At 31.5% G+C, this 18,567-nt stretch overlaps 1 protein-coding gene across 1 annotated transcript; it reads left to right on the forward strand.

Annotated features, from left to right (window-relative positions):
• The first annotated feature begins 4,276 nt into the window (after positions 1-4,276).
• Positions 4,277-6,381, forward strand: LOC132945933 (piggyBac transposable element-derived protein 4-like). Its single transcript, XM_061015771.1, has 3 exons — positions 4,277-4,346; positions 4,591-4,739; positions 4,999-6,381. The coding sequence occupies exons 1-3, from the start codon at positions 4,277-4,279 to the stop codon at positions 6,379-6,381; spliced, it is 1,602 nt and encodes a 533-aa protein (XP_060871754.1).
• Positions 6,382-18,567: the final 12,186 nt, after the last annotated feature.

Raw genomic sequence — 18,567 nt, forward strand, 5'->3', positions numbered from 1 at the left:
TAGCTTACATTAGATTGAATCCAAGATCTTCGGTTAGACATGTTGGTAGAGAAGTTGGAATCTCATTTGGCCTTGTACATAAAATTTTAAAAAAACACAAAATGCATCCTTACAAACCTGACTTAGTTCAACATTTACGACCTGCAGATCCAGAAAGAAGGTTAAATTTCATTGCTTGGTTACTAGTTCAAATCGATACACAACCATTATTTTTAAATCAGATATTATGGACTGATGAATCTAAATTCACGAACAATGGAGTTATTAATAAACAAAATAATCGTATGTGGTCAGATGTCAATCCCCATTGGGCAGTGGATAACCGTTACCAAACTGTATGGGGTACTAATGTTTGGTGTGGACTTATTGGTGGAAAATTGTTAGGTCCGTATTTTTATGAAGAAAACTTAACTGCGAGACGATATTTATCATTTTTAACAAATGTTTTACCATTAATGTTAGAAAATTTACCATTAGCTACTCGTCAAACCCTCTATTTTCAGCAGGACGGAGCTCCTGCTCATAATGCGCATATTGTTCGAGATTACTTGAATCGGGTATATGTGGGAAAATGGCTTGGCACTTATGGACCCATTGAATGGCCAGCAAGATCTCCAGATATTACACCACTTGATTTTTTTTTGTGGGGACATTTAAAAACAGTAGTCTACGCAGATCCACCAGTTAATCTAGCAGATTTAAAAAATAAAATCTTGGTTGCGTGTAATAACCTTACTGAAAGTCAAATAATGTCAGCAACTAATAGAGGATGTCTACAACGTTTTCAATTATGTGTCGACAATCAAGGAGCAAACTTTGAACAATTTATTTAATTAATTGTGTTGATATAAAATAACTGTTGTAATCTATTTTAATTAAATAATTTTATGTCTATATTATGTTAATCTTATTTATAACACGTATAAAAAAAAAAAAATACGTAGATATTCAAAAAGTAACCAATAATAAATAATTATAAATGGTTTTATGCATTTTATAATGAATTGTAAAAATGTATTATTTATTAAGATTTGAATGGCTCTCATTCAGTCAATTTTGTTTGTAGAGCCATGGTTAATTGGTCAAAATGACTTAAAAAAATTCAGTATATCCGAATTTGGTATCAAAAATACCAGTTGCTATTAAAAAAAAAATAAGTTGCATTGCGCATGCGCGTACCGAAGGGGTTAAAAATTTGAAATTTATCTGAAAATGTGTATTTATATACCACTAGCTTGTAAAAAAAAATTTTATTTATTCAAACATAATCCGGCCGAGAAATTCAGTGTTCCCTAAATTGGTGAACACACGGTATATAGTATATAAACATCACAATATTACGTATTTTCTAGTATAAATTGTCGTAGGTACTTATATTAATATTTGTCTTAAAAAAAATAAATAATAAAAAAGGGTGGATAAGTGGATGTCGCTTTGATGTACAGTAGGTTACAAGTGAGTCACTGTAATGGATGGTGTTAAATTTGAATTCAATGATTTAATATCATTGTATAAGAAAAACGTTCTGAGCGAAAACGGTCAGTCAGCATATGATTTTACCAAGTATATTTGATGATATTATTGTGAATAAAGTAATTTATATATGAGGACTTGAATTCAATAACGGGCTAAGTGCCAAAAAGTTGATTTTTGAATTAGCCTTAGAAAAATGTTCTAAGTGTCAGGCCCAATAACATGTGAAACGGGCTAAGTGCCTTGGTTAATAATATTATAGGTAAAAACATCCACTAGATAACGTGTGTCGTATGTGCTGGTATTTTGTGGTGAAATAACGTGCTAAGTGCCACTAAATATATAATTTCTATTTTTGATCATTTTAATGTTATTTCCCATGCCGATAACACGATCCGTCCTATAGTAAAATGTATTATTATTTCTGTCATCAGTAGGTAAATGTTCTACTCATGACGACATGATCCATCCTATAATAAAAATAATTATTTCAGTTATCAGTATATGTTGGTCGTTCAAACGGAATAGGTACATGCACATTACCTGTATATTTTCACGTATATTTATTTTACTTAAAATATTACCTATTTATTACTAATAAAATGCCAAAAAAACAGTCAGTGCGTAATGAAAGAAAAATTCGTAGAAGTGAAGGAAAACCTTACGTGAACAAGAAAAATGTTTTGGTTGAAGGAAAAACAGAACCAAAAGAAGAGATCAGTTATAAATGTAAGTTTCGCTGTCACAGTATCCCACATACTCAAAAGAAACTTCAATTTCATGACTTTTATGCCTTAAAAGACAACTGTAAACAAAATTCTTATTTGATGGGTTTGATGATTATTACTCCGGTGAAAAGAAGGCGTTATGGAAAGTATGATGATCCGAAGGACAGCAGACGGCAAGTTACCGTATGTTTTTCTATGCCAGATATAACGGGCAACATCATACAGGTCTGTAAAAAATTATTTATGGAAGTTTTTGGGATTACTAAACGCAGAGTTGAGGCTTTAGTGTTAAAAAAAAGGAAAGACTGTATATACTGAAACACGTGGTAATACGCAGAATAGAAGCAAGTTTACTGATGCAGATAAAAACCTTATAATAGAGCATGTGAACTCCTTTCCGAGAGATGAAAGTCATTACGGGAGAAAAAAAAGCAAAAAAGAAGATTTAAGCCAAGATTTAAATATCAGTAGACTATTTCGTTCGTTTAAAGATAAATTTCCTGACTCTCCTGTTACCTACAGGTTTTTCTTTGAAACGTTTAAACAAAAATGCCCAAATATTTCATTCCATAAACCACGTACAGATACTTGCAGTAAATGTGATTTATTATCAGCAGAAATAGCGGCAAAGCTACGTGATAAACATACCAAATATATGTTGGAACTATATCACAAAAAAGCTGAAAAAGCAAGGCAACAAATGAAACAACGGCTTTATCTCATCTCCCTACCAGTGATATTTGCATGTTTTCAATGGATTTAGAACAGGTCTTATCTTTTGCCTTCATTAACGCATAGTCAAATGTTTTACTTGCGTCAGTTATCCTGTTACAATTTAGGTGTACATTTTGGTGACAGTAACATAGGGCACATGTTCTTATGGCACGAAGGTATGAGTGGCCGCGGAGGAAATGAAATCGCTTCATGTGTTTTTGAAGCATTGAATTCTAATCCAACAGTGAAACGTAAACTAACTATCTAACTAACTATGTGGGCCAAAATAAAACAAAATGCTATTATTTCTATGGATACATTTAACACTCACATATAAATTTGATGAAATTAATCATAAGTACCTAGTGTCTGAGCATTCCTTTCTATCCAGTGACAGAGATTTTGTCCAAATTGAAAAACGTAAAAGGGTTGAAAAGTGTGAAGTTCTAATGGACTTGGTAAAACTCATTGTCCACGCCACACCAAATAACCCGTTTATTGTCACTTTATTAGAACCCAGTAATTTCTATGATTTCAAAAAAGCAGCAGACATGTACTTAAATACTGGAAAACTTCAAATTTCAAAATGTTCTTGGCTCAAAATAACAAGGTTAGGGTGTGGTGCAAACAAAGACTACCTTCAGTGAACTTGAAGCTTGGAGCGCGTGCAAAGTCATCAAGAAAGGTGTGGAAACACGATAAAACACGATAAAAGAGTTGGATTTACCGTCCTTGGTTAGGTTGAAAATAAAATATCAGTCGAAAAAAAAAGATCTTCAGCAAATGCTACCATTTCTAAAAGAAGAAAATAAAGAATTTTTCGAAAAATTAATTAAGTAAATGAAGCTATTTTTTTTCTCTGGGTTTTTTTATTATTTGTAAAACGTAAGTCTAATATTACCAAAATATCTGTATTAAAAATCTATTAAATTTGTAAAAAAATAAAAAAATTTTTTGGCACATGCCACGTTTTTACTGATATTATATACTGCTGTGACTTAACACATTTTATCATTTTTTTAAAATAAGATTTTTGTTTTTATTTTAACCCTCGGGCACCCGCACGACGGCACTCTGTGCCGCACATTCATTAAAATTGATATTGCTTGAATGTGCATGGTATTATCGCCCGAAAAGAAACAGATATCATATCTAAAAATAGCTGGCTATTTTATTACCGATACACCGAATTTCTTGCTAGTTTACTCAGTTGACAGTGAGTTTGTGAAGTTTGAAGGTCAGTCTATCGGCATTCCGTACCGTCCGCGTGTGTTCGTGTTTTTTTTAAATCGGTACGCAGTACCGTCCGCGGGTGAACTTATATTTCAATCTTGCGTTCATATCAATTGATACTTGATAGTATGTCTCAGTTTCGTCGATTTTGCGGAGATGATGAGATCGCGGCTCTTTTACAAGAGCTAAACGACGAAGGTAAGATTGAATTTACTATCATAAATTATTATTATTATTATTTTTTTTATATGAAATATACTAATAAATACTACGTAAAAACTAGTTGTTACTTTTATAAACATATATCAAATACTTCTTTATGTTATATATTATATAATTTGATTTTTATAATAGTAGGTATTACAATTTTTTTTTAATTTTTCAATTTTTATGTTTTAATAAATAATATTTTCTAATAGCTCAAATTTTATAATTTTTTCAGGTGATGCTTTTTATAATACTAACGATGTTGATCCAATTGCTGACTTTAGTGATGACAGTGAGGTGGAAGATGAGGTAATATTACCAAACGATCATTCAAGTGAAAGCGAATTATCAGTAGAAGAAGAACATAGCTCTTCACCTCAATCTGTAAGTTTTGACTATAATAATACCCTATGATTATTCCGACTTTGACGTTTTTATGGGAAAAAATGAAGAAACTTTTTGGTTCAGCAATTGCCTAGCTTTGCCTAAACAAAAAATCAAGTCAAAAAATATAATAAAAGTTTTGCCGGGACCGACAAGATTTTCAAGAGAGGCCAAAAGTGAAATAGATATTTTTCTCAAATTTTTTTCACTTGAAATAATTGACAAAACTGTTTTTTACACTAATAAATTCATTGATAAGCGAGCTGCTAAAGTCTATAACAGATGTATTGAACTAGACAATGAATTCAGAAGTAGGGAATTCAAAACGACTACAAGAGGCGAAATTTTGGCACTTATAGGAATATTATTCTATATGGCCACATGCAAGACAAGTCGTGCGAACGCAAAAAGTTTTTGGAAAACAGACGGTACTGGTATGGTATTATTTCGTGCAGCGTTCAGTTACAATAGATTTTTCTTTTTATTGCAATGTCTTCGGTTTGATGATTTGGATACTCGGGTTGAAAGACAACAATCTGATAAACTTGCTGCAGTAAGAGAAATGTATACACTTTTCAATGATAATAACATGAAAAATTATTCCCCTTCAGAATTCGTTACTATAGATGAAATGTTGTACGCTTTTAGAGGGAGGTGTAGTTTCATACAATACATGCCGGCCAAGCCTGCAAAATATGGACTTAAATTGTATGCATTGTTTGATGCGAAAACATTTTACGTCTATAATTTTGAGATATATTGTGGCAAACAAAAACCCGGACAGTTTCTCGTATCCAACAAACTATTTGACATTGTTATGCGACTTATTGAACCTCTAAAGACCTCAAAACGAAATTTGACAACCGATAATTATTATGGTAGTTATCCCTTGGCACAAGAGTTACTCAAAAAGGGTATAACCCTCGTCACCACTTTGAAAAAAAATAAAACCGATATTCCACCAGGATTTCTTCCAAATCCAAAACGTAAAGTAAAATCATCACTATTTGGATATCAAGATGAGTGTACTTTGGTGTCTTACGTTCCTAAAAAAAACAAAGCTGTCATTTTATTATCTACTATGCATGATGGTCCTGGTGACATAAACGAAGAAACCGGAAAGCCTGAAATCATCTATGATTACAATAAAACAAAAAGTGGAGTAGACACAGTTGACCAAAAGTGCTCGGTAGCTTCAACAGCTCGGAATACTAGAAGATGGCCGCTTGCATTGTTTTTCCGTTTCTTGGATATGGCTGGGGTAAATTCTCATATTTTATACGTTGCCAATAATATATCAATGTACAATTATCGCAAATTTCGAAGGTTGCCGTTTCTTCAAAGGCTCGCCACGAATCTCTTAGAAGAACATTTGAAAGAAAGGGCCAAAGTGAAGGGTCTTCCTAAAGATGTACAGTACTTTCTCTCTAAATACAAAAATGAAGATGTTTGCTCTGTTACTCAAGGAGATAATCTACCAAGATCTGGAGCTTGTCATGCATGTGGAACAAGAAAAAACAACAAAACTACGGTTAGATGTTCCCTTTGTACTCGTTTCGTTTGTAAGAAACATTGTACGAATATAATCAAGTGCCACTCATGTCAAAATTCTGAAAGTTCAGAATCAAGTATGGAAAATTAAAATTTAAGAAAAGGATTAGTTGTAGTTAGTAAAAAAGTCTGTTATAAAAGTTTATTTATTAAAAGTTTAAAAGTATAATTTTTAGTTTTATCAATAAATACGTTTATCTATCATATTCATGTTTTATAATCACATTTCTCAAAATTATGATAAAAATATAATAAAAAAATGAAAAAACTACAAACTTTGTGTATATTAAATTCACTATAAGCCATTTTAACGTAGATAAGAGTCTCTGAAAGTAGGTATTATACTTATAATTACCAGATATTTACATTACGTATTTGTTTTGAGATTTTTCACAGTGCTTGTTTGAAGTAACAAATGTTAAAAAATCAACATTCAAAAAGATTTTTTATAGTTATTCACGAGGTATTTAAGTTTTTGTTGTAAAACCATTAATAAGCGAGTTATTAACAAATTTAGAACAAATTCCGTGGTGTCGGCACTGAGTGCCGTCCGCGGGTGCTGGGGTCTGGGAGTCAGGTGCGGGCGGCCGAGGGTTAAGGGGTGAAATAAAACTTATATTTTGCATGATTTCTTTGCAAATTTCTTAACTTTATTGACTTCAAAATGAACATTTATCACGAAAATCATGATTATTCCAACATAAGGCAAGTTTTGAACATCCCAACTTTTACTTCTCGTCGTGCAAAAGCAGACTTAGACTTTCTAAATTTAATTCTAAGTGGTTCTTTGGACGTTCCTGATCTCCTTGCAGCCATACCATTCAGAGTTCCTTCTCATTCTTCCAGAAACCAATCACAATTTTATGTCCCAACCAAGGCCGTCTTAAGCTTTGCAGGGGCCCATGGGCACCTGGAGCTAAATGGGCCCTTTTAGTAGGCCTACAAAAGTTGAATAAAAATATCAAAAGTTTATTTAATATGATTTATTTAATATTAATTAAAAACTATGTACATTTCACTGAATAAAAAAAAACAATGAAACTTATATTTTATTTTTATGTGTTTATTATTATTATTTATGTTTATATGTTTATTGTTTATGTGTATCGTTAAGTAAGCAACGGCTTTTTTCGAGATTTCTGATGTGCAAAATCTTCAATTATATCTTCGAAGTCTAGTTTTTGAAGGAGATCACTTTCTATGCACATTATTGACAAATTGGTTAACCGTTCTTGCAACATAGTTGTTCGTAATTCGTTTTTTATTCTTTTTAGTTGTGAAAATGAGCGCTCCCCACTGCAATTGGTGATCACGAGGCAAAGGAAAATCCTTGTGGCAACTTCCACGTTTGGGAATGTTTCTGCTAATTTGTCTGCTTTTATTAAAGAATGTATGTCTAAGATACTTAAGTCCATGGATTCATTTTTGAAGGTTTTCAAGTATTCCCTTAAATGAAAACATTCTGAATTTAACTCATTAGTGTTTATGTCTTCACAATAGAAATCTGCCAATTCTTTGCATTTTTTTTTCAAATGATTAGGTTCAATTGTTCGTAACTGAGTAAAAAAACTAAAACGTTCATTAATTTCTTTGTACGATTCCGATTGTTGCATTAAATGTGTATTTAGCGTGTCGATTATGGGAAGGAACGTTTCTACATAAAATTTTTCTTTACCACTCAACTGCACAGTCTCTGATGGATTTTCCAAAAAAGTAATACGTGTGCTTCGAATTCTTATTCTTTGAAATTTATCTTTATAGTCAGAATTTGGATTAATTTCTTTGGCGGCCGATTCATACTGATCAAAATTATTGCGTGCATTACTAATATACTCACTAAGTGATGCAAACAGTTTTGTTGCAACGTCCATTGTTATAGTATTATTCTGTAAACTTAAGCTTGTTTTATTTATAGCTCCCAGAAGGTCATTCCATGTCTCAGTTAGGATAACGGTCTCCAATTTTTCCATTTTTTTGCCAAGACTTTGTGCCTCGTTTTTCGTTTCTGCTGATTGATCGGTGTTTTTAGCAATTAATAATAAAGCTTCAAAAATATGATTATAACCATTGTGCAAAGCATTAATAGCATCAGCTCGTGCCGACCATCTGGTTTCAGATAAGTTTTTCAGAACTTTTTGTCCGCCTAAACATCCTTTTAATATCTTCCATCGATTGGTTGAACTTGAAAAAAAATTGAACAATTTCTGGACTAATTGAAAGTATGATACTGCTTCTGAAACACATCCAACCGCTTGGACCCCTACCAGGTTCAATGAATGTGCTGCACACGGGACGAAAATTGCAAATTTACATTGCTCTTTAATTCTTGCCTGTAGCCCAGAATACTTTCCTGCCATATTTGCTGCGTTGTCGTAACTCTGCCCACGACAATTTTTTATTGGAATTTTATGGTCTTCCAAAAAGTTTAAAACCGTATCTGCTATATATTGCGCTTTATGCTCTTCGATAGGCAAAAATTGCAAAAATCTCTCAATAGGCTTTCCGTCTTTAACAAACCGTACAATAAAAGTGAGTTGGTCCACATGAGATAGATCTGGAGTGGAATCGACGCTTATTGAATAGTATTTTGCTGCTTTTATTTCACTAATAATTGTTGTTAACACTTTTTCCCCCATTATATTAATAAATTCGTTGCAAATATTTGCAGACAAATATGATGTACTTCCTTTTCCACGACTTCCGTAGTTTTGTATATGATCAGCTGGAAAAGGGTCAAATTCGCTTATTAATTCTAAGCATCCCAACATAAATAATTACCGTTATTTTGAGATCCCAACATTTCATTATCACCACGAAATCCAAGTCCCCTTGAAGCCAAAAACTTTACCACAGCAACAATCCTTTTGAGTACATTCTTCCAATAATTGATTTCAGCATTGTATTGAGAAATCAATCCATTATCCACTCGAGCAATAGTTTTGCTTCTTGAGACATACTTCATCATTGATTGCTTGTGTAGTGAACTATTCTCATGCTCCATTAAAAAGTTACTAATATGTTTCCAATCTTTGTATCCATTAGAAGAACTCAAACTGTTGCCTATAGTAATAGTATAATTAAAAATACGACAGCAATAACAATATACAGATTTCTTCAACGGCGAATATATGAGCCAACTTCTTTCTACACACTCTCCATTCGTCAATTTGCGGGTGAAAACATTTCTAGTCAAGCTTCTAGTTTTTGTTTTACCACTTATATCTGAAAAACTTGTAAAAGTTTCGGAGAAGTCACTATTTTTAATCTGGAAAAACTCTGGTCCTTTGAGTATCCAAATATCGCGTTTTTCTTCAGTTAAAATATCATCACAGTAAGTACCAGGGTCGTGAGATATATTTTCTATAATATGTGTATTTGTAGTAAAATTTGGAGTTGATGAACTCAAAACACTAGTTGTATCATTAAAAGTGGGTCCAATTTCTGGACTTTCAAATTTAGAGGTACCTTGATATAACGAGGTCGAAAACTCATTCTGCCTGTTAGTTTCCTCGAGTGTAAAAAATGAAGTAAGCTTAGGCAATTTGTTAATTTTTTCTTTTTGGATCGCAAGTCTTTTTCTTTTTTCTGAACCACTCAAATATGTCCTTTTTGACATAATTAAATGAGACTACAACTCTATTACAGACACTAATAAAATGTTATATTTTATATTTTTATTATAGTTAAATAAACTAAACGAAACGGACAAACGGCGCACTTATACTGACAGTCAGTTTTATTGTGTAATGTGTATTTACTGAAAACGTTCAAAATAAAATTCCTATTCAATTCACTGCTTTGACATAATTAAGATAAGATAAATAATCTAGTACATAAACATAATGCGGGCAGGTGGAAACTGATATAGATTATTGGCACTGCAGTAATTGATTTATACATTATATAAAACTTGTTGTAGTTTCTTGCATTTGTGTGGGTAACCCCTCCCGCTCCCGATCGAAACATACTCCGCGAGTCGTTGCCGATAACCGTCGTAATCGTATAGGATCGGTAACGGCGAAAACATTACAATTTAAAATTGTAATTTCGATTTGGCCGGGGGCCCCATTTGGATGGGGCCCTGGGCACGTGCTCCACGTGCCCATAGGGTAAAGACGGAACTGGTCCCAACCCACAAGACCTCGTATGGGCACAACCACACTCTACACCGCATGCTCAGAGCTGCGAACAACCAATAATCCTTAGGCCACTAATTATACTTCTACCTTTATAATTATACTATTTATCTATATTATAACATGTATACTCTGAAATATTTATACTTTTATCTAAATTATTTATGTACCTAATTAATTATTTATGTATTCTAGCTTACTGTACTTATACCATACCTACTTGTAATAATATGTAAAATTGCCGTTTCGGCGTTTAATAAACAATAATAATAATAATAATGATTAGTGTTAAGTACAAGTTATTAAAGGGTCTTACATTTTTATTGATATTTATTTTCACAATTTTCCTCTGGTTTCAAAAAAATTGTGAATAATTCAATATCAACTTTTTGGCACTTAGCCCGTTATTGATTTAAAGTCCTCATATAACCTATTTACGTGGAGCCTTGTTTTAAATTTTCAATCTTTAGCCATACAAGTTAAACATTTTATACATTTTTAACCACTAAATAATTAATAAATTATAAATTTGATAAATGTTGTCAAAATTTGAACTTTAAATGCTTATAAAAAAAAATTGTGCCTGTGTATTTTTAATATTTTTCAACTGCTATTAGAACGATATATCAGGAGCCTTCTATTAAATTTTCAAGCTTTTTTACTCAACAGATAAAATTTTATTGATATTTATAGAAAAAAAAAACTAAAAAAATTGAAAACTGACAATGTCCGTAAACAGCTCAAAAAGAGTCAAAATATTTTGTAAATTTTATGGTGTATAGAAAATGCTAATATAAACATTCAGTCAACATTTCATGTCCCTACGGTCATTTGTTTTAGAGTTACACCAAAAACCAAAATCGATTTTCTCGAAAACAGATTTTGCGTAAAAATTCCCGTTTTTCCTTAATTTTTCTTTTGTTTTTCACGTCGCTTGTGAAAACTACTGGGAAATTTTTATTTTTGACCCCCCAAAGTACCAACCACCTAAAAGGTGATAACAGACACAAAAATAAAAAAAAATTAAAAAAAATTAAAAATTAAAAAAACAATAAAAAAAAATAAAAAAAAAACACACTTCATTGTACAATCAATACATTCATCGCTTCGCTCAGTATCTAAAAATAAATGTATTGGTATAATATAATAAAAATTTGACTATTGTTTTGGCAAAAACTTAAAACTTAACGATTTAACTAAATCAAAATTTCTTTTCGCTCATGTTTTGTTATCTGTTCTCTAATGAAAGATTCATTTTCACATATTTTTTTTGTTCTATCACTTTTACTTCTAAATTTAATGTATGTTTCCGATTGAATTTGTAGTAAGACATCAACAAAATTATATATATTAGGATGGCTATTGTAGAACGACATATTTAGTTTGGAATGAAAACTTTCACAGCTGTTTGTAGTACGGTTGCAGCTAGCAGTAAACTGTGCCCAAATATTCGGGGGGAACATAGCGTCCGGTGAAATATAGTTTTCAAAAATGTAGTCTGTAAATTTCACTATCAGGTAATTTTCAGCAGGCCGTATTGCCATATAGTCGTCAGTAAAGCTGTCTATGACTTTTGCAGGCTCCAAAAATGGTAATCCAAAAAAATATTTTAAATAATGACTATCGTCTGTGTTATCATTGTATAATTTAGTAAGTCCTAAACTTTGGATTTTCCTCCACCAACTTTGCCCTAAATGAAATCGACAACCTCTTATTTTTGCGTTAGGGAAGACTTCCGCTGCAGCACTATGGATTGCTGGTTCAAAATCTATAAAAATGTCAGTAGGAAAGCCCGATACACCAATGGATATGGAGTGACGAATTACATGTTGAAATGCACACGTGTATGTAGTACTTAACTTGTTGGGCAGTAAAAAAAACACATGAGGTAAATACACATCATTTTTAAGACCATGTATGGTAAAAAGTTGTGTAAAGTTTTTTGGGCAGTTATTGAACGTCCCATCGACGTATATTTTCTTTACGTCACATAGCACTTTTATATTTTGTTCCGTAGAAAAACCAACTATCAAATTCTCTTTATCATTTACAAATAAAAACGGTTCACCAATGTTGGTTTTAATTTCCATGGATCCCAAAGCCGTATGTAATTCTTCAATGCAGCTAGGCAGAGGGGGATGCACAGATAGACGGGCGCGATGAATATTATGTCGAATTAATGATAAATCATTGTTAGTCAAAGTCGGCATATCACCTTGTTTCAATTCCGAGCGAATAAGTTTTGACGGTTTGCAAGAAATGTCTACCAAACCCTTTTCTTTTCAAAGAATTACTCATTATTTGCCAATTTAGAGATTTGTTGTCAGGTTCGCTATGTTCGTGTTACTCTCAACTATTACATTTGAAGGTGATTGTTGCGGCCGAGAACGAACAATAATTAGTTCGTGCGCTCGGTACCAAAAATACTTCGTGCGCACTCTGTACACACCGACCAACCAGTATTATGGTGTGTAATGTGTATTTATGTATAGCACTCAACAGGAAGTGGACAGGGTCGCCGAGCAAATCCTGTGAGTGCTAGAGAGTGGGTGGGTGTGTAAATGTGTGTATATTGTGATGTGTGTGCTTAAAGAATATTGGACGAGTACCTAACTCAAATTAAGTAAATGATAAACAGTTGTTGTTGAGTTGCTGTATAATTCACAAATTTAATAATTTTGATAATACACAATATTAAATGGCCCTGCTGGCCCAACAGAATAAAAACAATAATAATATAATTAATAATGTGTACCTAACTCACAACTTAGTCGGTGCACTGCTGGCCAGCTGCTATAACCCGTGCTTGTATAATAATTTGATAATAGACAACAACAATAATAAGTTAACACGATTTACACGAAATAATAAAAATATAAAATCACTGGCTATCGTGCCAGACAATAATTTAAATAGCTATAACTAATTACGGCCCGTATGGGTAAACAATAATAATATAACAACTCAAATACGATTTAAATTATGATCGCACTCATGACAATATTATAACATAATAATAATATTTGAAATAGCCCGACGATTGGCGACGGGGTATATATCAACAGAAATACAGAATAATAAAAATATGCAATCGGCTATTAGAGCCGGCGCTAACAATCTAGATTCTATTATAAAATAAAAAAACAGTATGATATCTGGCTATTCGAGCCAGATCACAATATTATATAAAAACAATACACTTTCATATTACAAGGCGATTCGCGCCTGCAATATAATATAGGTCGTGTCGACTGTGTGCGACGAACGAACGAACTGAACTCACTGCCGTACCGCTGGACAATGCCCGGTCGCACCTAATCTAAATATTATGTAATAACTGTATAACTTATATAATAATCTTAATAATAACTATGTGTGTGTGGTCGGTGGGATGTACTAGTATGAACCTATATGCGAGTGGCGGTGACGACGGCGCGAACAGTGATAATTTAATAAAGCACTTACAATTTTTGACACAGCAAGGCCACCGCTGTACATCATCTTGTAGTGTCTTATGAAAACGGAATTTGTAGCCTTCGTAGATAATAAAAGGCTTCGATTTTTCACTAAATACAAATTCCATGACGAACTATATTAAAATACGTATAATACATTATATAAACTATTATACACACGAAAAAAACTTATACGAACAACGATTGATTTCGGAATGAATACGCATTGACAATTTTCATATTGCCATTTTAAATTATCCGATTATCTTAGTTATAAGGCAGATAATACGATAAAGCGATCAATATTATCTTTATCATATTATACAAAAATATAACTTCCCAATTTCCCATACGTGTTGAACATTTCGTTTATCGTTATTCGGTTATCGCTATGTATATCCAACACCGCATCTTACAGCAGTGTTGCCGAATTCAAAATGTCATATTACCATTTTATGATAGCAAAATTACCACAATTACCACATTACCATATCAATATTACCACTACGAATACCACATTAGAATTTAGAAATATAACGCGCTCGCTTCGCTCGCTACTATACTCCCTTTTTACCCATTAATATTTTAAGCATATAAACACATAATATTATGATTTAGGACGTTTATGTACTTAATACGATATAATATTGTATAGGTACTTATAGGTACTACCTATAGACTAGATATATTAGTTGTACATGTTTATTGACTTATTATAATTTACATATAATTTTTAATTTTTATCATATAATAAACCAACAATATATATTAAAACAAATAAATTCACAAAAGTTTAACTTTATTTTTTGAATAAAAAGAAAATCACAACTTGGATTATAAAATATGTTTAATGTATATTAAATATTTAAATTATATATTATATGCTTATAATTTATAACAATAAAAATAACATTTTTAGCAAAAAACAATATCACAGATTTTTTACTAATTTAATAAATACATAACTTTAACGAAAAAAAAAATATCACTTCTTGGATTTGGTACAAATTTAATATTTAAGTATACTTAACATTTTATTTATGAAAATAATATCACAACTTTCTTTATAATTAAAATTATAAAAAACATAACTAATACTGTTAAAAAAAAAATAGTTTCATTGGTTCTCTCTAATGTTAGAGGAGTCCCATGTCTTGTTTTTAACCATTGCAGCTGAAGGCTTAAAATTAATACAGTCTTCAACGGAATGTTTTGTCCTAAGAATCCCCACCAATGAATCTGTTTTAAGTTTATTGCGATGCAGAGTTTTTATGTTTTTAAGATCACTGAATTTAACACTGGGAATCTTTTTAATATATTAGCTAAAGATTTTGTTTTGAATTGTTTTACTAAAGACGGATTAGTTACGGTTACACAATCAAACACAGAGTCGTCAAATATAAATCTTTTTTTTATGTCCAATACAAGTTCTATATAGAATTCTTGGCATGACTTAAAAAACTTAAATATTTCATTAGAGTTAACAACGTTTTTATTTTTTAAATCTGTTATCGAATCAGTTGCACATATACCTATATAAATGTCGTTAAAAGGAAGATAATATTGTGACAGATTAGGCGCAACGTTCATGATTGAGTCAAGGTTTCTTATATACTCAATAGTCATAAAATTCATACTTATTGTTTTCAACAACTTTTCAATTTCAGGTTTTAGTAAATGTAGTAAAGGCCCTTCACCTTGAAACAAAGTGTTGAAATTTGTCAGGATACCAAGTGAATAAGACATGAATTCCAGATATATTATACTAAATGAGTTTTCCATAGTACTATAAATTAATTCTGATGTTTTGGAGGGATCTTCAAAATTAACCAGTCTAAAATATTCTTTGAGAGCAGAAAATTGTTCTAATACTCTATCAACACACGCTTTTAGTGACAGCCAGCGAGTTGTACAGGGTGACAATATTTTATGTATTTCCACTTGAAAAAATTCTTGAAAGGCTTTGTATTTGGTTTGGCGAGAATGACTCCTACTAAAATGAGAGCCTACGTTGCGCAATAAATCTTCAATAGACCGTGGTAGTTTTAGACACGCCTTGGATGCAGACAGATGAATCATATGACAAGAACATTTAATACAAGCAATACCTGGTATAGCAGTTTTCAAATTTGTGAAAACAGAATGAAATTTTCCAGCCATGGCATTTGTTGTGTCTGAAGAAAATCCAACCATCATATTTTTCTCTAAACCTTTATCTGAAGCACATTTTAGAAGGGTGTCCGTCAGATCATCAGCCGTTCCTAAACAAAATAATAACTTATTAGATAATGTAATATTTAAGTAGGTAATAAATTAAAAGGATATGATTTACCTGAAAATGTTTCAACCATATCCAAAAACTGAGTTTTTACAGTCATTGTTTTTGTATCAAAATATATAATCACAACCGCACACTGTTTGATTTCGGAAATATCAGTTGTTTCATCCATTATAAGCGAATAAAAAGAACCAGGCTGTGTAAGTGTATCACACAGTTCATTTAAAAAGTTATTTCCTAGTACATTTTTCATAACTGCTGTTGCTTTGGTTCTCTTCAGAGTTAAATTTTTGGCAATTTTAGAATCTGGAAATATTGTGCTTAGTAGAGGGGTTAGTGTGTCAGACAAAGAAAAGGGCAAATTATTTGTAGCAAAAAGGGCAGTAAGTTTCAATTCCGCAATTCTGGTTTTTTCGGTCAATGATGACATTTTAAAAACTTCATTGACTGAATTTTGTTGGACCACTTGTTTGGAATTGACAATATGTTTGGCGGATTGTCCGTGTCTCTAAATCTCGGTAAGGTGAGGACTCAAAAAAGAACTGCAGACCTTACAGTAAGCTACTTCTTTTTGTTTTAAGTTAATTTTGGTAGTAAGCCAATTTTTGTATTCTGTCATAGTTAGCCATTTTTCATTAAATTTTCTAACAGTTGTTTTTTTTTTTTTTGTTGTTGATGAATGAGAAGGTTCTAGCTCTTGTTCAGTAACTAATCTCGAATCAGCATCAAACAAACTCAAAATAGGTTCCGGTTCATCAATTTGTTCCGTTTCTTTTAAAATAACTTGAGTAGGCTGAGTTTTAGACTCGAGTTTTTTAAGCCATTTATCCATAACTAAATATTTTTTATAAATATTTATAAACAAAATAACAGATATAATTATTAATTTACTACTTAGAACTTAGTGAACGAATGTTGAATAATAATAAGTCAATAAAAACTAAAAAGTTCAAAATTCATATTTTCAACTTTCGTGATCGCTATGACTAATGACTATTTTGACTAATGAGTAATGAGTATTATACTATTATCATTTATCAGTTGACAGTTTTTATAACTTATTAATTATAATATAATTGTCAGTTAATTACCGCGGTTGCATATTCACAACCGTGTTATAGCATGGCATCTTATTTGTCATGGCTATAATTATAATACATAGTTAGTATAGATATCTGTGTACTGGCGTACCTACTACAGAAATTATTTACAGTAACAGTAACAGTTGTACAACTTGTACCGTTACGCGTTTAAACATTGATTAGGTAATCTGCTTATCTGCGATCATGATTTATATCTTAAATCATGTCTGCGATCAAAATAATATGTTAATCAATTAGTATTATCACCACAGAACAATACTATCACAGAATAGATTAAATTTATATTTTATTCTGTGGTATTATAGAAAATATCTGTGAATTATATAACCATAAATAATAGTAAAAAAAAAAATTTCAATATAATGCAATTTAGTTCTCTAATGGCCGGCTTACAAAGTAAATATAGTAAATAATACCACATTTTTTTGTATTTTCATAAATACCACAAAATTACCAACTTTTTAACTATACCACACCATGTACCACAAGTGGATTAAATTACCACCGTATCACAGTGGTCTGAAATGTAATTTTAGCTTGCCGAAATCGAATTTTTGATGACAACAATTATAATTGGAGCATATATATATACATTGGGGACAACCTATAGAAGACGATAAGTAAATTGTTTGTAGATAAAAATGGTCATTAATATAATTAACGTCTGATATTGAGTGAATAGTGCATAAAATATAATCTGAAATTTGTGACCACGCGCGTTATGTGTTACTCAGCTTTTGACGATCATTGTGAACACAACTGTGCAGTTTCAAGAGTTATTTTTTTCAATATATACAATGGATCATTTAAATGAAGGTAAGTAGTTAAAATTAGCTAATATGTAGACTCAAAACTTTTAAATTTTAACAATAAATTTCAAAATTGTTGACGATACTAGTTTTATTTTAAACAATAGAAGATAACTAAAAATTGACAAATTTTGACAAATTATCATTACATGATACTTATAGTAGACATACTTGGCTTAAATAATACATAATTTCCATTTGCCCCAATTTGCCCCAATTCATTACGTGATTTTTTTTTTGTAGCTGGATGTAGTCGAGATAAGTACGCAAAAAGTAACTTATCGTGATCTTTTTGAAATTTTACAAAAAAAGGGACCCCTTAAACCGTCAAACGTTGAATCAAGACAATTTTTACTGCATAAAATATTAGATATATATAATACGCCGGTATGGGATGATACATATAATGAAAAAATGAACGCAAAGGTTTTAAATTTTACAACTGTGCTTGAAAAAAAATGGTCAGAAAGTAAAAGAACCTATGACAGATTTATTG

Source organism: Metopolophium dirhodum, chromosome 1, assembly GCF_019925205.1.
Source record: "Metopolophium dirhodum isolate CAU chromosome 1, ASM1992520v1, whole genome shotgun sequence".
NCBI lineage: Eukaryota > Metazoa > Arthropoda > Insecta > Hemiptera > Aphididae > Metopolophium > Metopolophium dirhodum.